The sequence below is a fragment of the Zygotorulaspora mrakii genome, chromosome 6 (genome assembly GCF_013402915.1).
Source record: "Zygotorulaspora mrakii chromosome 6, complete sequence".
NCBI classification, from domain to species: domain Eukaryota; kingdom Fungi; phylum Ascomycota; class Saccharomycetes; order Saccharomycetales; family Saccharomycetaceae; genus Zygotorulaspora; species Zygotorulaspora mrakii.
Window position 1 is genome coordinate 1,192,352 of NC_050724.1, and position 21,389 is coordinate 1,213,740.

General features: G+C 40.2%; 7 protein-coding genes and 1 non-coding gene across 8 annotated transcripts; 3 read left to right on the forward strand and 5 right to left on the reverse strand.

Moving 5' to 3' along the window:
* Positions 1–252: 252 nt before the first annotated feature.
* Positions 253–4,356, reverse strand: BNR1 (formin BNR1; the record flags this gene model as incomplete). The annotated part of the gene is made up of 1 exon (XM_037289936.1): positions 253–4,356. One exon carries the CDS (start codon positions 4,354–4,356, stop codon positions 253–255), a length of 4,104 nt encoding a protein of 1,367 aa, XP_037145831.1.
* Positions 4,357–4,792: 436 nt separating this feature from the next.
* On the forward strand, positions 4,793–6,019 carry POT1 (acetyl-CoA C-acyltransferase; the record flags this gene model as incomplete). The annotated part of the gene is made up of 1 exon (XM_037289937.1): positions 4,793–6,019. One exon carries the CDS (start codon positions 4,793–4,795, stop codon positions 6,017–6,019), a length of 1,227 nt encoding a protein of 408 aa, XP_037145832.1.
* A 969-nt stretch (positions 6,020–6,988) lies between these two features.
* HG535_0F06200 (histidine phosphatase family protein) lies at positions 6,989–8,401 on the forward strand (the record flags this gene model as incomplete). Its single annotated transcript, XM_037289938.1, has 1 exon — positions 6,989–8,401. The coding sequence occupies one exon, from the start codon at positions 6,989–6,991 to the stop codon at positions 8,399–8,401; it is 1,413 nt and encodes a 470-aa protein (XP_037145833.1).
* A 435-nt stretch (positions 8,402–8,836) lies between these two features.
* Positions 8,837–10,279, reverse strand: HG535_0F06210 (uncharacterized protein; the record flags this gene model as incomplete). The annotated part of the gene is made up of 1 exon (XM_037289939.1): positions 8,837–10,279. The coding sequence occupies one exon, from the start codon at positions 10,277–10,279 to the stop codon at positions 8,837–8,839; it is 1,443 nt and encodes a 480-aa protein (XP_037145834.1).
* Positions 10,280–12,881: 2,602 nt separating this feature from the next.
* HG535_0F06220 (uncharacterized protein) lies at positions 12,882–14,093 on the forward strand (the record flags this gene model as incomplete). The annotated part of the gene is made up of 1 exon (XM_037289940.1): positions 12,882–14,093. The coding sequence occupies one exon, from the start codon at positions 12,882–12,884 to the stop codon at positions 14,091–14,093; it is 1,212 nt and encodes a 403-aa protein (XP_037145835.1).
* Positions 14,094–14,709: 616 nt separating this feature from the next.
* Positions 14,710–14,780, reverse strand: HG535_0Ftrna10G. Its single transcript has one exon. It is a non-coding gene; the product is annotated as a tRNA-Gly (tRNA).
* Positions 14,781–15,549: 769 nt separating this feature from the next.
* Positions 15,550–17,448, reverse strand: HG535_0F06230 (Zn(II)2Cys6 transcription factor; the record flags this gene model as incomplete). The annotated part of the gene is made up of 1 exon (XM_037289941.1): positions 15,550–17,448. The coding sequence occupies one exon, from the start codon at positions 17,446–17,448 to the stop codon at positions 15,550–15,552; it is 1,899 nt and encodes a 632-aa protein (XP_037145836.1).
* A 1,061-nt stretch (positions 17,449–18,509) lies between these two features.
* On the reverse strand, positions 18,510–20,405 carry MNN1 (alpha-1,3-mannosyltransferase MNN1; the record flags this gene model as incomplete). Its single annotated transcript, XM_037289942.1, has 1 exon — positions 18,510–20,405. One exon carries the CDS (start codon positions 20,403–20,405, stop codon positions 18,510–18,512), a length of 1,896 nt encoding a protein of 631 aa, XP_037145837.1.
* Between the last annotated feature and the right edge of the window lie 984 nt (positions 20,406–21,389).

The window sequence follows — 21,389 nt, forward strand, 5'->3', positions numbered from 1 at the left end:
CCTTTTCTTTATAATCTTGGAATGTTGTTGGTTCATCAACTGTTTTTTCTGTTCTCTGCCAAGATCTCTTGTCCTTTCATTCTTCTCTCTCCTTTCTGTTCGAGGGTTTCCCGGCTCAACAACCTTAGCACCACGGGACAATGCTCGCGCGGCAACGCAAAGGGAAACATGGGGCCGGCCCACTTTTGATAATCTATATTTATTTATCCACAGACAAATGCGAAATAAGTTGGCAATGCAATACTTCTAATACTACATATTCTGTATACCGGTGAGCATCGCTTGGGTTCTCTCCAGCAGTACGTGGTCAGCATCCTTAAGTGTTGATGTCGCTTTGTGCGGCATCGATTCGGAATCTGAGTTTTGCAGCTTTCTAACACTTCTGCGCCGCCTTAAGGGCTCAGCTTCCTTCTTCACGCCTCTCAATTTCGCGAGCAAGATGTCAACGGCAGCATTTTTAGAGGAAGTGTCAAGGTCTTGTTTATCTACTGCTGTTGTATCATCACCGTCCAAAGATTCATCATCAGAAGGTGGTCTTGACTCCAAAAGACGTCTTCTGCGCTCGTAAATCTTTAATATCTCCTCCTTCTCAATGTTCTCTTTAGCGCACTTCTTGAATATGTACGAAAATTCGATGAAATTATCGAAGAACGTATTTTTAGCCTCTCTGTCGTTATAGTTTTCGCCGAAATACTTCATCAGTTTCTGCAGATCGCGGGTTAGCAATAGAAGTTGATCCTTAAGGAGACTGTTCTTTACCTTCAGCCTGTTGAGCTTGGACTTTGCTCTCTCAATGATACTATCTTCTGGGTGTAGTCTTTTACTGTCAGATAACTTACCATCTCTAAACATCTCAAGCACTTTCTCCACTTTAGTAGAAAATTCTTCGCATTCGTACTCTACATGCTCCAGTGAGATTTTACCCAGGTTTTCAACTTTGCTTAAATCATCTATGAATCCATAAATCTCGGGAAATTTGGTCCTTATAGTCCTTTCAATAAAATGTATAAAGGACATATCCTTATCACTGCTAGATTTTATAAAAGTAAGTTTATTCAAAGAACTGATTTTAATACCGTCAACATTTTTTTTGTTCATATGGTTTCCGATTTCAATGATGATAAACAGAAGATCTTTGAGCTTTGATGCATTTCTAAGTCTCTGTATAACATCATCAATTTTTTGCAATCTGTAAACTAAATCGTAATAATCTCTTTCATATGTTGTAAGTACAAATAAACTCAATGATCTCTCGTGCCAATACGATCTTAAATTATAGCAAAGCTCCAGGAATATTCTATCCGACCTCTCCAACTCGGAAGAATCTTTTGAGGGCACACCGCCGTTCAAGTAGTCAGTAGCATATGGCGCAAAGTTCTTCGCCAGGCTAGGAGAAATATTGATCAAATCGTCCCTGTTGAAAAACTCCAGCGCAGTACCATTCAGGATAATCTCTTTGTCACAATGAAGAACCTTTGATACGAACTCTTCCACCGTATATCCAGAGAACATATGGAGATTGATTCCAAATTGGTGTGCTAAATCCCGAGGCAGGAAGCTTTTTTTTTTGCCGTCAGTGTCAGGATCTTTTTTTCTTTGCTGTACTGACGCTCTTTCTTTGATCTTGAAATTGTCTTCAATTTCAGATAAAATCCCACCACTCTTCAGATCTTGTAAGGTCGTCTCTCTCTTAGATTTGTCTTCCCATAACGTTTCTTCGATGTCGCCTATTTTATCCCAGTGAATTTGCTTTAATGCTATCTTTGGTGTGCTTATAATAGTCTGTTGCGCCCTGTGAGAGAATGAAGGCGGTGGCGGCGGTGGCGGAGGTGCTGCACCGTTATCCGAAGAACAAGAGTTATCGGCTGCACTGCTGAGAGATTCTCTATTTATGTGCTGCACTGGCAATAGAGAGGTGGGTATTGGGGGCGGAGGTGGGACTGGAGGAGAGGTTACCGCTTGTAGAGAAACGGGCATTGGTGGTGGTGGAGGAGCTGAAGGAGCTGGAGGTAGGAAGGTAGACTGTAAAGACGTGGGCATTGGAGGTGGAGGAGAAACCGGAGCCGGGCAGATCGGGTTGGCTAGTACGTTGGGTAAAGGAGGGGGCGTTGGTATGGAAGTGTCTTTACCATGTCCCACTTGGAGTCTCGGTAGGGACCCCAATGGAGCTGCAGTTGAGTCCGAGTTATCGAGCAGAAAAGGTCCTGTTGGTGACAAGGGTGACGAAGTCTCTGCAGGGAGAGAAGGAATGCCTGTGCCGTCTGATTGTAGGATCGTTCGATCGTTCTCCTGCGAACGTAAAACGAAGGACTCATGCGCCCCTGCTATGGTTGAAAGCCTTCTCGTGCCTGAATTGCTGTGTTTTGTGAGACTGTCGCGGCGATGCGTACCCTTGACATATGACGCCAACGATCCTATTCTATTACTTTTTGAAAGAGAGGCTGTATGAGAGAGCTTTAGCCTATTCGGTACATTTTGATTTTTGAGTTTACCAAAAACTGAAGGAATGCCTCCTTTGTTTTCAGCCAAATCTTGATGAACAACGATCCGGTCGAACTTCTTCTTGTCAATCCTTTGTGTTTCCTTGAGTCTTTCCACTTTTTCTTTTAAATTATCAATATGAATATCTTTAGCTTTCAAGCTCTCGTTCGCCTCTTGTAACTTCTCCAAAATATCCTCTTTTCCCATATCTTTCAGGTTATGTAGCTCTTCTATCTGGCTCCTTAATGTAGCGACGAGATTATCAAGCTCCTCTATTTCTTTCAGGCCTCTGTTATGAAGTTCTTCAGATTGTATATTATCAATAAAGTTGTGTAGAGAATTTTGAAACAAAGAGTCAGGATCCATCGTGACGCCATAATCTAGGTTGCTCACAAGGTAATTTATGATCAGCTCAAACGCTTTGAACACCTTGACCGATTCAGAAGTTGTTCTTGACAGTAATATGTCAACCATAGTTTTAAAGAGTTGAACTAAATACTCTTCGATAACTGTACCTTTTGTTTCTTTTATCAATATGCTTAATGTCGAACCATATGAAAGATTGGTCCATTCTGAGTTTTGAGGAAAATCTTCAGTCAACTTCCTTTCCACCGTACAATAAACTTCTACCTGTTCCTGTACGATAGAGTTTTGCCAAGACTTTGTTAAATCAAAAAGGCGATGTATTCCATATTCCTTCAATTCCCTTACAATTGCAATTTTCCTATCTTTATCTGGTAGGACTTGCACTATCGAATTGATCAAAAACATTGAGGTTGATACAAAATTTACCGTAAGCTCTTCAGTCTTCGAATATTGCAAAAAAAATGGAGCTTGGATACTATTTGCCTGCTTAGGTAAGCAAACGTGGAGAAGCTGGCATAAATATGCCAAGAACTGCTCTAAGCAATCGTTTAGATATACTAAAACTTTCTCTGATCCAAACTGGTCATCAACGTAGGTTAGCAATAGTAAAAGCTCTGCAGCTTGTAATTTTATCTTAAGATGGCTGATTTGATCGCTCAATAAAAGGCAGAAATAATTCACGAGGCAGCCACAATTCAGTACAGCAAACCTACCTTCTTCTGAATTCATTATAGATCTAAAACATCGGAGATATACGAACTGATTTTCTTCTGGAATTGTCGACGAGAAATTGGCCAACGTCTCGGTTAAATTGAGCGACACAAAGCTTTCACAAAATGAGTTCTGCCGAAGCAACTTCTCCAACTGGTATAAGGACCTAGATATTTTCACATGATTTGAAAGCAACTCTGTCAAGTTATATAGAAATTGGTTTTCTGGCGAGGATATATTGCTTACAGACTCGCTTGCAGAGGTATTCGGTGATACCAGCATATCATTAGAGCGTATTTTGCAAATCAAAACCCACTTGCGCTTCATGGAGATCATTTTTAGATTCTTTATAGCATCATCCCCAAAAAATGTTCCATTTTTCAGAAGCTGGTCAAAGACTTTCTCGATGACCTCATCGCTAGGTGGTGAATTTGGGTCGAATGTGCTCATATCCCTATTGGTGCTATCGATATTTCCGGTCGAGAGATTTTTACTCTTGAAGCTAGTCAATCTATCAAGGTGCGTTCTCTTTTGCAATCCATATCCGACTAGTGAGAGTCCTCTGTCAACGACATCCGATGATGTTACAGCCCTAAGATCCGTAGAACTGTACACCTGCGTCTTCCCCAAGAACCTGTGTATATGTGCTACGCCTTCAGTCATTGCTGCGTCTGAGTCCAAGTCAACATTTATAAATCTGCCGTTGTGATTTTGACCACAACCGCGATCCATACTAGAATTTGCGGAGAATGAAGATGTCCTGGATCCATTCTCAAAACGTGCGTCACTCAGCACCATCTGTCTATAGTTCACCCAGGTAATGGTACTCGAACCGCTTTTATATGTCTCCTATGATGCTATAATATTGTATATTCCATATACATTCCCTTCTTGTTTCATTCTGTATTGATCTATTCAATAACAATCCGCTTAGGCGCTGACAGGTAGTTCAAGCCATACGCAGTGTCCGGTTTTCGGACACTTTTTATTTTCTTCGGGGTTAGTTTTCCCATCGCCCGTCTTCGGGGTAAAAAGATGCCGCTGATCCCAAGAAATAAGATAATTGGAGTAATTCATGACGTTCCTGTAAGGGATCAAGCCCGGAGGAAGCATACAAACATTATATAAAGGGAGCATAATAGGCTATCATCGGAAGTAGAGAACTTTGGATTTAGACTTCAGTAATTCTCATGGGTATAGAAATCCAGTAAGGGGAGAAAGGAAAAAGGAAAAAATGACAGAAAGATTAGCAAAGATCAAAGATCATTTAACCGCCGAATTTTCTGGGAATGTGCACCAGACCAGACCAGATGACATCGTAGTTGTTAGCGCCCATAGGTCAGCAATCGCCAAGGGTTTTAAGGGCTCGTTTAAAGAGTTGAACACAGATTACCTCCTGCTACAGTTTTTGAAGGAGTTTTTCGATGAGCTGCCATCCGAGATATCTGATCACAAGGAGCTGATTGGCGAGGTAACTTGTGGAAATGTCTTAAATTTTGGCGCGGGTGCGACAGAGCATAGAAGTGCTTGTTTGGCTGCAGGGATTCCTTACACTACACCATTTGTTGCGGTAAACAGGCAGTGTTCTTCTGGTTTGACTGCCGTTAATGATATTGCCAATAAGATCAAGGTTGGCCAAATAGATATCGGCTTAGCGCTTGGTGTGGAATCAATGTCAAAGAACTATGCAAAGTTAAATCCATTGGGTTCAATATCAGAAGAGATGAAGATTGACCCAAGAGCTAAAAAATGTATGATCCCTATGGGCTTTACAAATGAGAACGTTGCACACATGTTTTCAATAACAAGAGATGAGCAAGACGAATTTGCGGCAAATTCGTATCAAAAAGCAGAGTATGCTTCCTCTCATGGGTTATTTGAGGATGAAATTTTACCTATTACACTTCAAGATGGGACGAAAATTTTGAAAGATGAGGGTCCGCGTAAGAATGTAACAGCTCAAAATTTAAGTGCATTGAAACCGGCTTTCATCAAAGATAAAGGAACAACAACAGCAGGGAATTCTTCACAAATATCTGACGGGGTTGCTGGTGTTTTATTGGCACGAAGGTCTACGGCAGATAATCTTAACTTACCAATTATTGGTCGCTATGTTGCGTTTCAGGCCGTTGGTGTGCCACCAGAAATAATGGGAGTTGGGCCAGCTTACGCCATTCCAAGAGTCCTCAAAGATGTCTCGCTGTCTGTAAAGGATATCGATATTTTCGAAATCAACGAAGCTTTTGCCGCACAGGCTTTGTACTGTATAAACAAACTGGGTATCGACGTGAAGAAAGTAAACCCGCGTGGTGGAGCAATAGCTTTGGGCCATCCTCTTGGTTGCACTGGAGCTCGTCAAGTTGCTACTATTCTCAGAGAGTTGAAATCAGGTCAGGTGGGGGTTGTTAGTATGTGTATTGGCACCGGGATGGGTGCCGCAGCTGTTTTCATCAAAGAATGAAGAATACACATATGTCAAACAGAGCGAAGACAAATTAAAAATCGATTAGGCGGATTTTGAATTCAAATTTTCTTGCGTAGTTCTGCAATGGTATTGTTTTCATTCAATAAAGGTGTCATGTAACTTATTTTATTGTCCATAATAAATGGATAGTTTTTTCATTCTTCTTTTTTTTATTGTGGGCCTTGTTTCTGAGATCTTCAAAAATGCCCAGGTCTGTTGACAGTCGCTGTGGTTTCCAATTTTTCTTGAAATAGCGCCTTTCACCTCTCATCTGCAAAAAAACCTGAAAATTCACTGCCGTGCATGAGACCCAACAAAAAAGTTGATGGTAACAACAGCTGGTACTATTAAGCGCTAATATCAACCTGTATGGGAGAGGAAGCCTTGTAAAACGTACTGACATGCATTCATATTTTTTTTCCTCATTTATTCAATCATGGAGTCTCAGTAGTCTTTCAGCTAGCTCGAAGATTCATACAGCATCTGAAAGCAGCATCTGAAAGCAGCATCTGTGAAGGAAGCACTGCATGTGCAACATGGCCTCATCTTTCTCAGTTTGAGCCTCTTGGCGGGTTGTGTGTATACAAAAGACGTAGTAGGTCTTCAAGAGCTGCATAACTGCCGCCTTTGAAAAATTTTATCTTCTGAACTTCGGCATCATGTTCGTAAACGACGGCAACAGGTAAGTTCGGAAACTCAATCCGTACTATGAAGCTCTTGAAATGCATATTAGGCCATCTCTGTTAAAGTCATTATCCTAATTATCCATATGTCCTATTTAGCTATATACCTATTCATTGCAGTGAACCAAATAAGAAGAAAACAGTACATTAATGTAGGTCGACCAAAAAATGACAATCTGTGAAAATATAAAAGCTCGAGATGAGTTATGCAAACCTGCAAGTTATCTATGCTTTCTTTAGGCTTATGAAAATAGTAGATTCCAAACCGCATAACGCCTGAAAAATGGTCTCAGTATTTCTATCGGGGCTTTTAGCGACCCTTGTTGCTCAAACAGTTGATGCTTATGTTGTTCCCCAAGGGAAACTCCCAGACCTTCATAAACTCGGTACTCAGGATTACTTGTTCCCTTATCTGGCTGGTGCGGCACCCTATTTTTCTTTTCCAGGTAATTATGGCATCCCAACAACTGCACCAGAAGGTTGTGAGATTTCACAATTACAGGTAATCGCTAGACATGGTGAAAGGTATCCTACTACTGGCAGAGCTAGACGCCTTTTCAGTACTTATTACAAGTTGTCTAACTATACTAGAGAATTCAACGAATCTCTTTCGTTTTTGAATGATGACTATACTTTTTTTATTTCAGATTCAAATAATATCGAACAAGAAACAACCTATAAGAACTCACTAGATGTTTTGAATCCTTACACGGGTCAAAGAGACGCTGAGAAGCACGCACGTCAATTCTTAGATGAATATAGTGCTCTTTTAGAAAACACAACATCCTTTCCAATCTTCGCTGCAAGCTCTAGAAGAGTTCATGATACTGCCCAGTTCTTCAGTAAGGCTTTGGGTGAGAAGTACAACGTCACTTTACAAGTGGTTAGCGAAGCTCCAACCTCGGGAGCAAACACCATAAGTGCTGGTAACGCATGTCCCGGATGGAATGAAAGTGCCAACGCAAACATAACAGACGCTTTCTCAACTGATTATCTGAAAAATATCGCCAGCAGATTGAATAGGCAAAACAAAGGTCTCAACTTGACTCAAACTGATGCATTCAATTTGTTCAACTGGTGTGCCTTTGAAATAAATGTCCGTGGTTACAGTTATATGTGTGATGTCTTCACGCAAGAAGAGCTTATTAACTACTCTTATTACGATGATTTGACCTCTTATTATCAGGATGGACCTGGTTATGATATGATTTACGATGTTGGATCTAACCTTTTTAACGCTTCTGTCAAGTTATTGAAACAAAGTGAGGAGTTGGATCTTAAAGTTTGGATTAGTTTCACTCATGATACTGATATTGTTAACCTGATGACTACAATTGGTTTATTCGACAACGGTGTAAAGCTAGATCCAACGTCCGTTCCTTTCCGCGATCTGGTTTATCGGAAATCCTGGCAGACTCCCCAAGGTGCTAGATTGTATACCCAAAAATATAAATGTTCCAATGAAACTTACGTCAGATATGTTTTAAATGATGCAGTTATTCCTCTCGAGAGCTGTAAAAGTGGTCCAGGCTTTTCTTGCCCTACGACAGAATTTTACGATTATGCTGCTGACAGAATGAATGGTAGAAATTTCTATAAGTCTTGTGATGTCGCTAGCGTTAGCAATGTCACTGAATTAACATTTTACTGGGACTACAACGAGAGACATTATAATGATACTCTACTCAATCAGTAGAAGCCTCAAACGCAGCACACACTGGCACAATTTTTGCTCTTCGAAATCGTTTTTATAGTTCTTTCTGATGCCAAATACCATATATATAAAATTAATATGTCAGCCCGCCAATTCAAATAAATCGCAAAGTAAAAAGTACATACAAAATCTCTGATTAAGTTTAGTTATCCAAAGGATTAACCTTTTTTTGGTATTTTTCTCGGAATTTCATATTTAGCCGAAGAAAGATAATTTTGGCTTCGACTGATTTTTGAAAGAAAACCATATTTGTATAACCACATATATAGCTTACTTTTAGCTGAAAGATAACTTGATAATGTTGATTTACAGCGAAAAAGAACAAACGATGGTATTATACATAAATATTTTACATTATCATGTACCTACAGCACTCTTATATATTAACTGTGATCTATATTTTACAGGGCTTTCTGCTTAGATACCGTTAGAAGCGCAACTAAATACCGTACCATAGGCATCAAGTTGGTAGTTGGTTATAATACTTTGAATCGAAGCATACAAACCAGGGCCTAAAATATATAGACCAGTTCCTATCAGGCCAATTGATAGTAGATAATTTAATTTTTCACTGAAGGCCAAACGAGAAAAACTGAATTCAGAGCCATATTTCAATTTTCTTAGCTTGATGTAAGCCAATCCCCAAAAGACGAATCCGAACCAACAATCGAACAGAGACGACATCAGGGATAAAAGGTCTGAGAAGAATGGAATGACTTCAGCAATGATAAAGGCACCAATCCAAGTGCATAATAACAATACAATCCAGATGACCCAGCTGGTTTTGGAATTGGAATAACGATGTTTCGAGTTCTGATCGAATATATTGAAAAAAACGAATTTTGCGGAAATATTTGCATATAAAGCACCCACAAAAACAATTGTCGGGATAGCAAAAGAGAATGAAATAATCTTAAATGCGCGCCTTAGAGACCCAAAGGCCGGAGCTGTCATATAAGCGTTTCCAACGTAAACGTACATTATGGACCCTGCCAACGAAAATATAATGACTTCGCAAAGCGTCACAATCCATAAGACTTTTTTAAATTCTTTAGGATTCTTCATTTCGGAAATAAATTGCGGATAAGTGATTTGTCCCACAAAAGTATACACAATGTTGAGAAATGCGCTCATACCGTCAACGAATGAGGTCCCTTCGGCCGGAAATGCCCGAAAAACGACTGGGGTACCATCGTACTTGTCAGGATGAGATTGAACACCGGCAAAAATCATTGCCAAAATAACGGCGATAAACATTGTGACTGCAGATATATAGCCCACGATTGACATCGAAGAGAAAGTTCTCGGTAACGAAAACAACAAGGAAATACCAGCTACTATACCGGCGAATCCAACAGAACAGATAGAGTGATTGGTAATGGTATTTAGATATTTAGCACCCACGAGAACGTGTAAACCTTGAATGAGAATGTTGTTGGCCAAAAAGCAAAACGCTGTAGCATACCATGCCCATCTGAACCCCCCAAATAAATATTGTCCAATATCACAAACATTTTTCAGATGTGGAAACTTTTCACAAAAGTCCGCTATAATTAGACCAGTGTATAAAACTGTTGCGGCGACGAAAACAGTCAATATCAAACCGGGGACAAGCCCTAAGACAGAGTAAGACCATGGAAAAGACATAATCGCCAATACAATGTATTCCGACAACATCAGTCCAGCTGTATGCTGCCAAGTGCATGTTCTATACTGATTATTAAACTCTTCATCTTCAACGTTAGAAGTGGACGTTGTGGTGGCCGAGTCTTCAGCACCTGCGGTCTCATTGTAGTCGACCGCACCTTTAAGCGGTTCCTCTTCTCTGAGATGCTCATAGTCCTTCTTCAATAAAGACATCGATTGTTCTGTTTACCAAATGCTCTATACCGCTGCTGACGGACGTACTAAATTCCTGGAACCGGGCGAAGAAACCTGAAATTCCGGATAGAATATTATCTCACATATGATGATCCATTGACCAAGCAGTTTATATAATTCCTTGGCTCTTTGACTTCATTTTGTGTGCATCCACAATTAATTTTTGCATACTATTGAAAAGTCTTTCCATGTTTCCATTACGTCTTCAGCTGAAGAATTGCTATTCCTGCTTCACACCACAGCCAAGAAAAAGAGGTTTCTTTTTGCGAATCTCCAGGAATATTCACATGGTGCGTTCTTTCGGGCGAGGGTCTGAATCTGAGCACGTTGACGCCTACAAGGAGATCAAAAGTAATATCGATCCTCGCGAAATAGACTGTACTTATAGGATTTACAATGCATGCTCATGGAAGGTCTCCTTTAGTCTCCCTGGCGTGAGGGAATCAAATAAGCATGTAGGCTGTCTAATTCTTGCCGTTAAACAAAAAGGCTCGATTGTATTAAACTGCAATCGAGTGTTGACAAAAATTATCGAGCGCATTGATGGCTGCAGCACTGAGCTCTAATGCAAACACAGGCACTACTTGGTGCATTTGCGTACCCCGGCAATGGAAATTACTCCGACGCTTTAGCAGTTAGAACACGTCTAAGTAATTTGCTTGTAGAAGGTTAAGTATAACGTGTAGTATGTTTTTTATAGAGTCATGTGCAGCGTACAAGAGCTGCTTTCGCTGTAGGCATGCTTGATAGGTCATCGGGTTGTCACACTGTATGTGAGCTAAACGATACGCCGAAGGGATAAAGTTCCCTGGTAAATGCACCACGTTGCTGGAATGACCGGGTGGCTTCAGGTTGGAGGTGGAGTACTTGGCGTAATAAAAGAGACCTCTGCTATGCCGCCAGTGTTCGCACTCTTTGCTTGTTATTCAAGCGACGCGGAGCAACCCTAGGGTAGCGAACGTCCTTAATCTGTGCAAGAAGTTTCATGGAACTGGATAGGCAAGTGGGCAAATCAAACCTAGTCCAGGCTTGAGGATGGCTGAGAAGCTGTGAATGTAGTACAAGCAAGTGGCAAGTGTAACTTTTTTTCTTTAAACGGCAGTTTTAAGTACCTATATGATCCTATTGCAGTGAAACCTCTTGCATTAAGTGGCGATTTGACCGGATAAAGTGTATTTCTTCCCGCAGAAGGTAGAGCTTGCTATTTCGGTCAGTACTTTTAGCTGCAGCAGTTGTCTGAATCTCTTCACGTCTGTTGCTGTCCTGAATCGAACTCAGTGCTCTCATTGAAAGTGAGGTTTCCGCTGCAAAGAGCTGAAATCCGTGGCCACAATTTTAGATTTCGTTGCCCGATCTGCAAACATGGTTCGGATTGTCTCATGAAGAAGGAAGAAGAGACCGTCATTGTAGCCCAATTGTGACAGGCAAGATCCCAATCTATAAGAAGATGCCGTGTCGGAGGATCCGCTTTCACTTTTATTACCACCCTTAAAAGTCTCCCTCGACACTGCCGCAAATTGTGCAGATCATACCTCGCAGCTTGTTTGCCATCTGGAGTGCATGCGAATTCGAGTCACCTAGAGGAGGTAACAAACAGAGCGATGACAGAACCTTTGTATTATCGTCTTTTCCTCAGCATACCTCCTCACGTCCTCAGTAGACTTGTAAACCGGAATTACAGAAAGAAAAAGATGTTTACAGGAGTCAAATAAGTAGGTGCAAATTTCAGATATCTGCTAGTATCTATTGAACAGGTGCCTAGTCTGCCAGTCAATTCTCATTGAGCAGTTTGCAAGCGTGTTAGACTCTGTCCCTGAAGAGTGCCGAGAGAACAACTCTCATAGTAGACAAGGAATTAACGTGACGCTTCAAGCAAAGCGAAAACAAAAAATAGCAGGACACACATCTCTCCCAGCTCTCTGACTCCTTTGCAGCCAATATTAGTGCTATAAGCATCACAAAGTCGAGAGCACGCAAATGCAAAGGTTCGCCTAAGCACAGCCTGCAAGGACACTATGTAGATTTTCACCACCTGACTAAACGATCATCACGGTGTCTCGAGCATGTTGGTGTTCGAGAGATTGAGATGATCACATTTTTTCCTTACATTTTGTCAGGACTACCTGGCCGCCCGAACAGAAATTAGGGTCCTTCATTTTCACCAAGAAAGAAATAATCGTGCCTGCCAATATTTTACTACACGTGCCTAAATTCACGACGGATCATCAAGATAGATAATATGGAAGATTTCCTAACTGATTGCCGCTAGGAACAAACTTGCACCTTAGTATTTCCAAAAAAGATAGTCCCTGCCAGGGTTTCAGCTGCAAAACCCTGTGGAATGTTTCTCCACGTGGACAGGATTCACCTATTCTTTGTTTTAATATGAATAATGACTAATGACCTAACTACTTCTGTGCTCGTTTACTGAATGTTGCAATTCAGCATGTGCTATATGGATGCCAGTTATGCGTCCAACTTGACGCCACTATCGCTCAATCCAAAAAGGTACATAAGGCCGACTGTTTGTCTCATAAACTAGTAAATCTGTTCATGGATACCACAACATCGGTGAACAACAATGGGTATCGCAAACATACTAACTGGCTTGGCTTCTGTCGCGGCTATCTCTAATGCAGCTGCTATCAAACAACACGGTTTCACAGATCTGGAAAAAATTGGTACTCAAGAGGCATTGTTTCCATTTCTAGGTGGTTCCGCTCCTCATTTCTCATACCCATTCGATTATGGCATTCCGAAAGAGATCCCAGACGTTTGTGAAATGAATCAAGTCCAGCTATTTGCGAGACATGGTGAGAGGTATCCAACTGTGAATTCTGGACGTAGAATCTTGCAAACTTATTACAAATTGATGAATTACACCAGAGATTTTAACAGCTCCCTTTCATTTTTGGATGCTGACTACGAGTTCTTCATTCAAGACCAAGACAATTTAGAAGAAGAAACCACTATGAAAAATTCTTTAAACCCATTGAATCCTTACACAGGTGAAATGGATGCCAAAAGACATGGCCGTGAATTTTTAGACCAATACGAAGAATTGATTGCTGATACACCAGACTTTGCAGTCTTCACATCTAATTCTAAAAGATGCCACGACACTGCACAGTTCTTTATAGATGCTTTAGGAAATGACTACAACGTTTCCTTGCAAGTGCTTGATGAGGATGCCAGCTCCGGTGCCAATACCTTAACTCCAAGACACTCATGCGCTAAGTTTAATGAGGATGAGAATGAAGATTATCTTGCAACGTACTCTCATGACTATCTATCCAATCTTTCCAAGAGACTCAATGCAGAGAATAGAGGATTAAATCTAACCCGTTCTGATGCCTCAAACTTATTCAATTGGTGCTCTTACGAATTGAATGTCCGTGGCTACAGTTACATGTGTGATGTTTTCACAGAGGAAGAATTGATTCACTATTCTTATCAGGACGACTTGGAGAGCTACTATGAAAATGGTAATGGTAACTCCTTAGGAGCAACTGCTGGTGCCGTATTGTTTAACGCCTCTGTCGAATTACTGAAAGAAAGTAGAGAATTAGACCAAAAAGCTTGGTTGAGTTTCACTCATGATTCCGATTTAATTAATTACATTGCTGCTGTTGGTCTTTTCGATGATGGAAACCGATTAAATACGTCTTCAATTCCATTCCGTGATCATGTTTCCGTAAATCCTGGATTGTACCTCAAGGTGCGAGAATTTATACCCAACAGTTTTCGTGCTCCAACCAAACTTACGTCAGGTATGTTGTCAACGATGTTGTGATCCCAATCGAATCATGTTCAAGTGGTCCAGGGGTTTCCTGCCCAGCTGAAGACTTTTACAACTATGCGGCTGAAAGACTTGCAACGAATGAATACGTTGCAAACTGTGGTGTGGGAAATTCGAGTAATGTTACTTCTTTGACCTTTTACTGGGATTATCAAGATAAAAATTATAATGCCACTTTACTCAAGAAGTAAAGCTGTTATCATATACATTTTTGGCTTATCTTATATTTTTTCGATTTATATACCCAATGTTGCTCCATCATTTTAGTTCTTGAGCCATCCATTTTGAAAAGTTTCAACGTAATATTCCGAAGGAACGGACCTTTTACAAAAGCATATTGTCTTTTTTAGTTTAGTGCAGCCTAGATCAAATATTGTTTTAAGGAAATACTCGTATTCAGTGTTGTAATCGATTTCGAAATACCAGCATTTACACCAGCTCCTAATACTTCACACTAGTTTCAAGGATTGATTTTAAAAACAACAACAAAATTGTCAGATTATCCAAAGGGAATTCTCGTTTCGTGGAAGACTAGCGATTTGTCGAAATGTCTTAAGGTGATATGCAATCTAGATGAAAAAACCTTATTAAGAGCACAATTGAAAAAAAATGCGCAAGCCCGGAATCGAACCGGGGGCCCAACGATGGCAACGTTGGATTTTACCACTAAACCACTTGCGCTCGATTTATGATTGATTTGATAATGGGAGGTCATTAATCTCTTACTCTTATATCTACTCCACTTTTTTTTGAATGAAACGAACTGAGAGAATCAGAAACTATTTGAAAAGTATTTAGAAATATTTAGAAAGAATGTTTTCTTCGGCGTTGTCGATAGTAACTTGGTTTGACATTGATGATAATGCTATGATATTCAATTATAGAGATATATAATTCCTTGGTTTTCTATATCATGAATTGAGATAAAACTGATTGAACTTGGATTAATATCTGGAAAATACGTCAGTATTTATACCTAATACTTCGCGCCTATTGAACCATAAGAGAGGACGACGAGGGAAGAATTTTCATCGTCATCACACCATTTCTAGTCCCATAGAATCCACAGTACAACTGTTATTTCATGTTCCATGCCATAGACTCCTTCGTAGTCAGACTCCTGAGTTGTAAACGTCTCGTGATAGATTATCATCCGATATCTTTCCATTATCGATTGACATTCTGTTAGGGTTTCATCTGACTTCGTTTATTTTGTTTTACAGACCAATTGTCTCTTTCTGATTCTTATAAGTCATCTCTTTAATATATCTTACAATATCGATTTATATTTCAACAGATAGAAATTCTGTTATGGCTTTTTATGCGACTTCAACATTATGATTGAGAAGAAAAAGTGCGTCTTTTTGTTTTTCTGGCTTACACTTCTTTAATAAAACAAACTGATAATACATCTCATCATTCTCTCATCTCCCACTTTTTTGTCTTGGTTTTACATACTCACGTTTCCCAGTTGGGTCCTATCAAAAATGAAACTAGGGGCATCATCTGATGCCCATGCCCTTCTTAAGAAGGACGCTATTTTGAAAGAATTATAGCTGTGGGTGCGCTCTGACCATATATCCACATAATTCAGAACGGTCGCTCGCTGTTCTTGATCTGCTACAAACACACCAGTGACGAGTAAGCTCCACGAGAGTATCCCCCAGACACTATGTCCAACTGGAATTTTTCTCCAAGATGTCAGAATACTGTCAACGTATTCTTGCACAGTGGGGTCCTGAAGATCAAAATGCATGAAATTCAGAAGTTTTGTGGCAAATAACCAACATGACTTGGCCGTGATAATGCCTACTAACGAATTTATTTTGAAATTACACCAATGGTCTCCACCCATAAGCTTTGATGGAGCAGCAGGCGTGTAAAATTCACACATGCTACGCAATCGAGTAACTTGCTCAATGCACTCCTCAGCCAAGGGCCATGGGGTACGTCCAATGAATGACAGCTTAGCTAAGATTTCGAAAGAATCCAAAGAAGAACCCAGAATGGGATTTTTCATCCAATCGACAACATGCTCGCAGTTATAAACTGGACATTTCAGGACCACATTAAGTATTTTAAAGATCTTGAATGGACTGGGAAGACCTTGGAAATTCTGTATGAATAGCACCGAAACAGAAAACTGGTAAATAAAACTTTCAATTAATGTTCTTTCTAACGGTTGCAGTATGAGATTTGGATTTGCTAATTTGTTTATAATTATGTTCTCAGAACTCTTGATACCATAGTATTTCAAGCGAATTATATCGTACGCTCTTACAAGATGCCACGCAGCATCATCTGATGTGCCAGTCAGGGAATTTTTATCCCTATTGCAGAGTAGTTGGAGAGCAGCAAAAAGCCAGTCTTCGTCCGCAAAATTATCGTTTTTGCCGATGTAATTGCAAATCATCAATTTGCAATTGCTATACAGTTCATCGCTAATATTTTGAAATTTTTGAACGTTATTCCAGGCTAAATAAGTAGCTCCGCAACACAAGAATATTTCCTTCATGATCACATTTTTTTCAACTTGCGGGATGAAAGTGGCCTCCGTAGTGAGACTGGAATGTGTGTATTGCGTTGTCATCTTGGGTATGTAGCCTCTCAAGCAGGAATAGAAAAGAAACTTTTCCATATCTACATTTGTGAACTCTATTTCTGATACAGGCTCTTTCTTTTTACACATTTGGAATAGAGTTTCAAACTTAACGGTCTGAGGTGCTCTCGCATCAGCAAGTACCTTATACTGAGAAGTACTATCAGCTGGACGCTCTACAATTGCATTCAAAGGAACATCTATTTCGATGAATGACTCCAACTGCAAATCTAAATGGTGGGAGACTGTGTCCAGCAAAGGAGCAGAGTCAGAGTAGTTGGCATTCAATGGGGCTTTTTGATGAGTCGATGAAGAATCGAGCATTACGTCAATTTCGTCGCTACTTGTAGGAAAATCGTCTATTTCAACAAATTGCAGGTTATTGGAGTTGTACTGGAATAATTTTCCATTTCTAAGATTCACAGAAAACTTTTTGAAGTGCCAGTTTGTGCGCCGTTCATTCTTAACAAACTGAGCTGCATTACATCGAGATATATGAAAACTCAGCGAAGCTTTTCTGTGATCCTGTATCACATGATTTCCATATTTTGGTGGAGAAGCCTTTTTGTCAACCCTTTTGCTATTAGCAGGCCATTCACATTCAAGAAAGTTCCTTCTACAAGCATTGCAGATTGATTTGGTTTCGTCGCATTTTTTCTTCCTTCTTCGACAGGTCAAACAGCCTGTCAAACTTCTTTTTCTGGGATAATGACCGAGCACCAAGCTCCCCCGTTTACTTTTTACTTCCATAAGGCTGTTTTTTCGACATCAGGATGTTGCGTCGGATGTAAATACTCTCTATTTCCATCTCCTAAGCCACTCTGTAATGTTATGACGTTCTCTCTTCATAGTTTATTCAAAGTAATCGAAATCTCAAGGCCCGTATAGACTGATGTTTTATTGAATATTATAAACATGACGTATTTCGCCATAGTGGTGTAGTCGTGTCGCTAGCATTTATTTACCGAACCAGGCGAATACACAACATGAATATATAACATAAATGCATAACATGATAATATAGTCCCATCAAGCGAAAAACGAGTGAAATTATGCTCATTGATCACCCAAGTTAACCTACAAGCATATTCCTAGTCAAAAATTTCCGTATAAGATTTCAAGACTAAAAACAGACAAATCTACAAAAGCAACGAAGATGCTCAAGTGAGAAGGGCTGCAATCGAATACTTCAGTTGTGCCGAAAAGTGGTTCTGAAAATTCCACAAAAAGTTTGTCTTCGACCCTAAGGTTTCCACACTGTGCTCTTGCTTTTGAATTAGATGATTATGACTGGACATAAAGATTTATATCTTGCAGAACAATTATTGTATTATCAAATTTTCATGACTGCGAGGCTGACAGAAAGAAGAGAGGTTTATCCAGAAAGCATTTAATTGTAAGTTATTTGCTCGAAAAACCAATGTTTTATTGTGTCTAGGTTCTGCCTTAAGTTTACAAACGCCCTTTGAAGACCGACGGGTTAAAAAATTGTGATATGTGGCCAATTGGAACCCTATTGTGAGCACTTGTTCCTTTGAGAGAGCGTGTGTTGCTCAGAGTGAGGAATGTTCGAGCTACATTGAATGAAGTAGAGTTAATTAAAAAGACATTCAGATGATATTGATTGATTTCCTGCGTTATTAGACATTGAATTAATGATATATATTATGAATCGAGAGGCTATCAATGTAATCTTAAGTACATCCTAGCTTTTTTATCCTTTGCTTGCAAGCTCAGCAGGAAACTCTTATGAATACGACCTTTTGGCTAACTTGACTAACAATCGTACAGTAACCTTGTTCAAAAAAAAATTAGGCAATGCTGCCGGCAAGAGGGTCCAAACTTGCCTTTTCTTCTGCGGTGAATTTCTTTGCATCAGAATCGTCATAATGAGACCAAACATAATTCATTGCGGTTGTAAATATTACATCCTTTGGATCAAATTCAACAATTTTACCTCGGAACTTCTTCCGATCAAAGCTATATTCTTTCAATATTGATTGATATTTGGCACACCAGGCATATCCGTTACAGTGGAGATCTCTCCGGTACCAAACACCTGAGCTTTCGTGGGGTATCACAGCCCGACTTGTATCAATTGGTGTTACTTCATAATATTCTTTCAACGCTTCCAGACTATCGAATGTACCTGTGAACGATTTTAGTTTTTCATCATTCCAATCCTTCTCGGCTGCTCCTGGCGCTTTACAATTATTCGAACCTCCATTTAACCACAAAAGTTTGCCATCGACAGATATATGTGAGACTTGTATACTGCAAACTTCACCTGCCTCTTCCTTACGGTTCAAATCCAGGTCCTTCTTCTCCTGATAAGTACCAACAGAAGCTGCTGGGACTTCGTTAAACGAAAATGGACGACCAGCCACTACAAAACCAAGCCAAAAATATTCTTTGTCACCCCACCCACAGCTACCAACTTTCTTAGCAAGATGTAACGTCATAGAGATGACTAGTGGAATATGGTGTTTAGATTTTGAGATAGCGAACAGCCCGGATTCCATCTGATGCTGGAAATTGTCCATGAAAAACCTTTTGTATATCTTTTCTTCTGTAGTTAAATCCTTTTCGCAATCTTCATCCAAATACTCTGAATGAATAAAGGGACGGTTCGAGAAATATTTCATTTCTAGTAGTTTTGGGGGCAAACTCTCGAAAATAGCAGTACATTGGTTCGATACGGGTGCTGATAGGACACGGTCACGGAAATATACGGTTCCCGTCCGTTTGTATTCAGGACTCTCAAAATAATCATTCAAATCGATGTAATTGATTGCGTCTATATCCAAAAACACGAATTCATCAAATAAGTTGAACAAAACAGCCAGCCACTTTCCCTTCCAGTGACTAAATTCACTTATCATATTATCAGCAAGCGTATTTGTTACATCGAGGAACCATATTTCCTGAGGCTCGTTCGCTGGGTTTCCATATTTAGTTTCTGGAAGAGTAACATTGGGACTTCTTGCAGCATATGATATTTTTTCTATCGTATCCTCTGAAAGATCGCCTTTCTTGTATATGACCTGAATTGGCAATTTATTTCCTTGGAATCTAAGAGTAGCAATGAGTTTCAAGGCCATAGCTAAATGTGAATCCGCAAAAGACAACACAATACCACGAGAGCCAGGTGCACTCATCAAGTTCCAATTTTTCCAGAAAGATTTTGTTGGATCATAAACATAGTTAATGACCTTGTTCACCATAGGAGATTTTGGGTCGAAGATTGGTATATCACCCTGTTTCAGGACTTTGTTGAATGGGGAAGTGAATTTCGGAATAATTTGACTGAAGTTATCATGATTAAACTGCCTTATGAATGGGAACATTCTGTGCTCAAAATCATATTGGTCAAATTTTCTATAATTCTCATCGCGGGTCCCTGAACTTACACCGCTAAATTCTCTTTTTTCTTTTTTGTTTTGCGTTCCCTGGACTAAGTTAGTCTCCCTTTTCTGCTCAAATGTTTCCTGTAAATTCACAGTTTCGTCCTGCATTAGACACGTATCATAGATTCTCATCCTTTCAAAAGCTAATGCGATGTCATTACGCTTTTTGAACATTCTAACAGACTCCTCATCGATCATCGCAAACCCGTCCGAGTCTTTGAACTTTTCAATATCTTCGTCCTTGAAATCCTTTATGCCAAACGCCATTGTCGATAGGTCATTCTTCCATTTTTCATTCATGGTATAGAGTTGACGGAAGTAATACTTGCAACGAGTGTCAAGATCCAAGTCCGCGAAGTCTTTGTAGGTCCGTTTGCGAATGGGATTCCACCAGTTATATGCACGTTTGTCCTTGACATACCTGTCATACAATGGGACCAATTCAAGCGAGACACTGGTGTGTCTGTGACAACGTTCATCTTGGCATTGTGCAGAGACTCCATAAATTCTTCTCTTTCACTTGTTTCAAGTCGCGATTGAACATTGTTAAGCAGCTCCTGCATGCGTTCATTCTTCACATACAGCAAAACAGACAGACACAATACAACGCTCACCAGTCCTACTGCAACGCAGGACCGCGAAGATCTCCTGTTGAACATCAACCTTAACGATACCATAGTAGCCGAAGAGCTTCCAATAGTGCTTTGCCGTCTGCTCAATAACCACTGACGCCGATTTCTATCGCAACGCAGTATACCTTCAGCAGCTCTTGGGACTGCTGCTAAGACGGATCTTGAGATGCTAATATACGCTATTTATTATATGAAAAAAAACCCTTCCTGCTTCAATCCATGCTCTTCATTTCTAGTCAAATACCAAGATTTCCCAATCCAAAAAAAGTGCTGGGATCGGTTTATTTGGCGCACGCCACTAGGGAAATGTGATTAGTCAACGGATTTCGCAAGATGTATGGGCATTTCTGCGAAAACGCGTCGAAAGAGGCAACCACAATGATTTCTTCCATGTGCGGTAATCCATTTCCATTCTGCCAATTTAATTTTCGTGTTAATAGAATTATCGCTTGATTGAGCCTACAGACGCACGACGCTGCCGCACGACAGGAGAATCATTCCCACACTGCAGGAGTTCGTCTGTCAGTCTGTTCGTTTGAACGCCACGCCACGCCACACCACACGACGCCACGCCACGCGAATGCGCAAACTGGTTTCCTTGGCATACGTATAACGTGACACATGCACTCCGTCTGCTTTATATCAATGCATT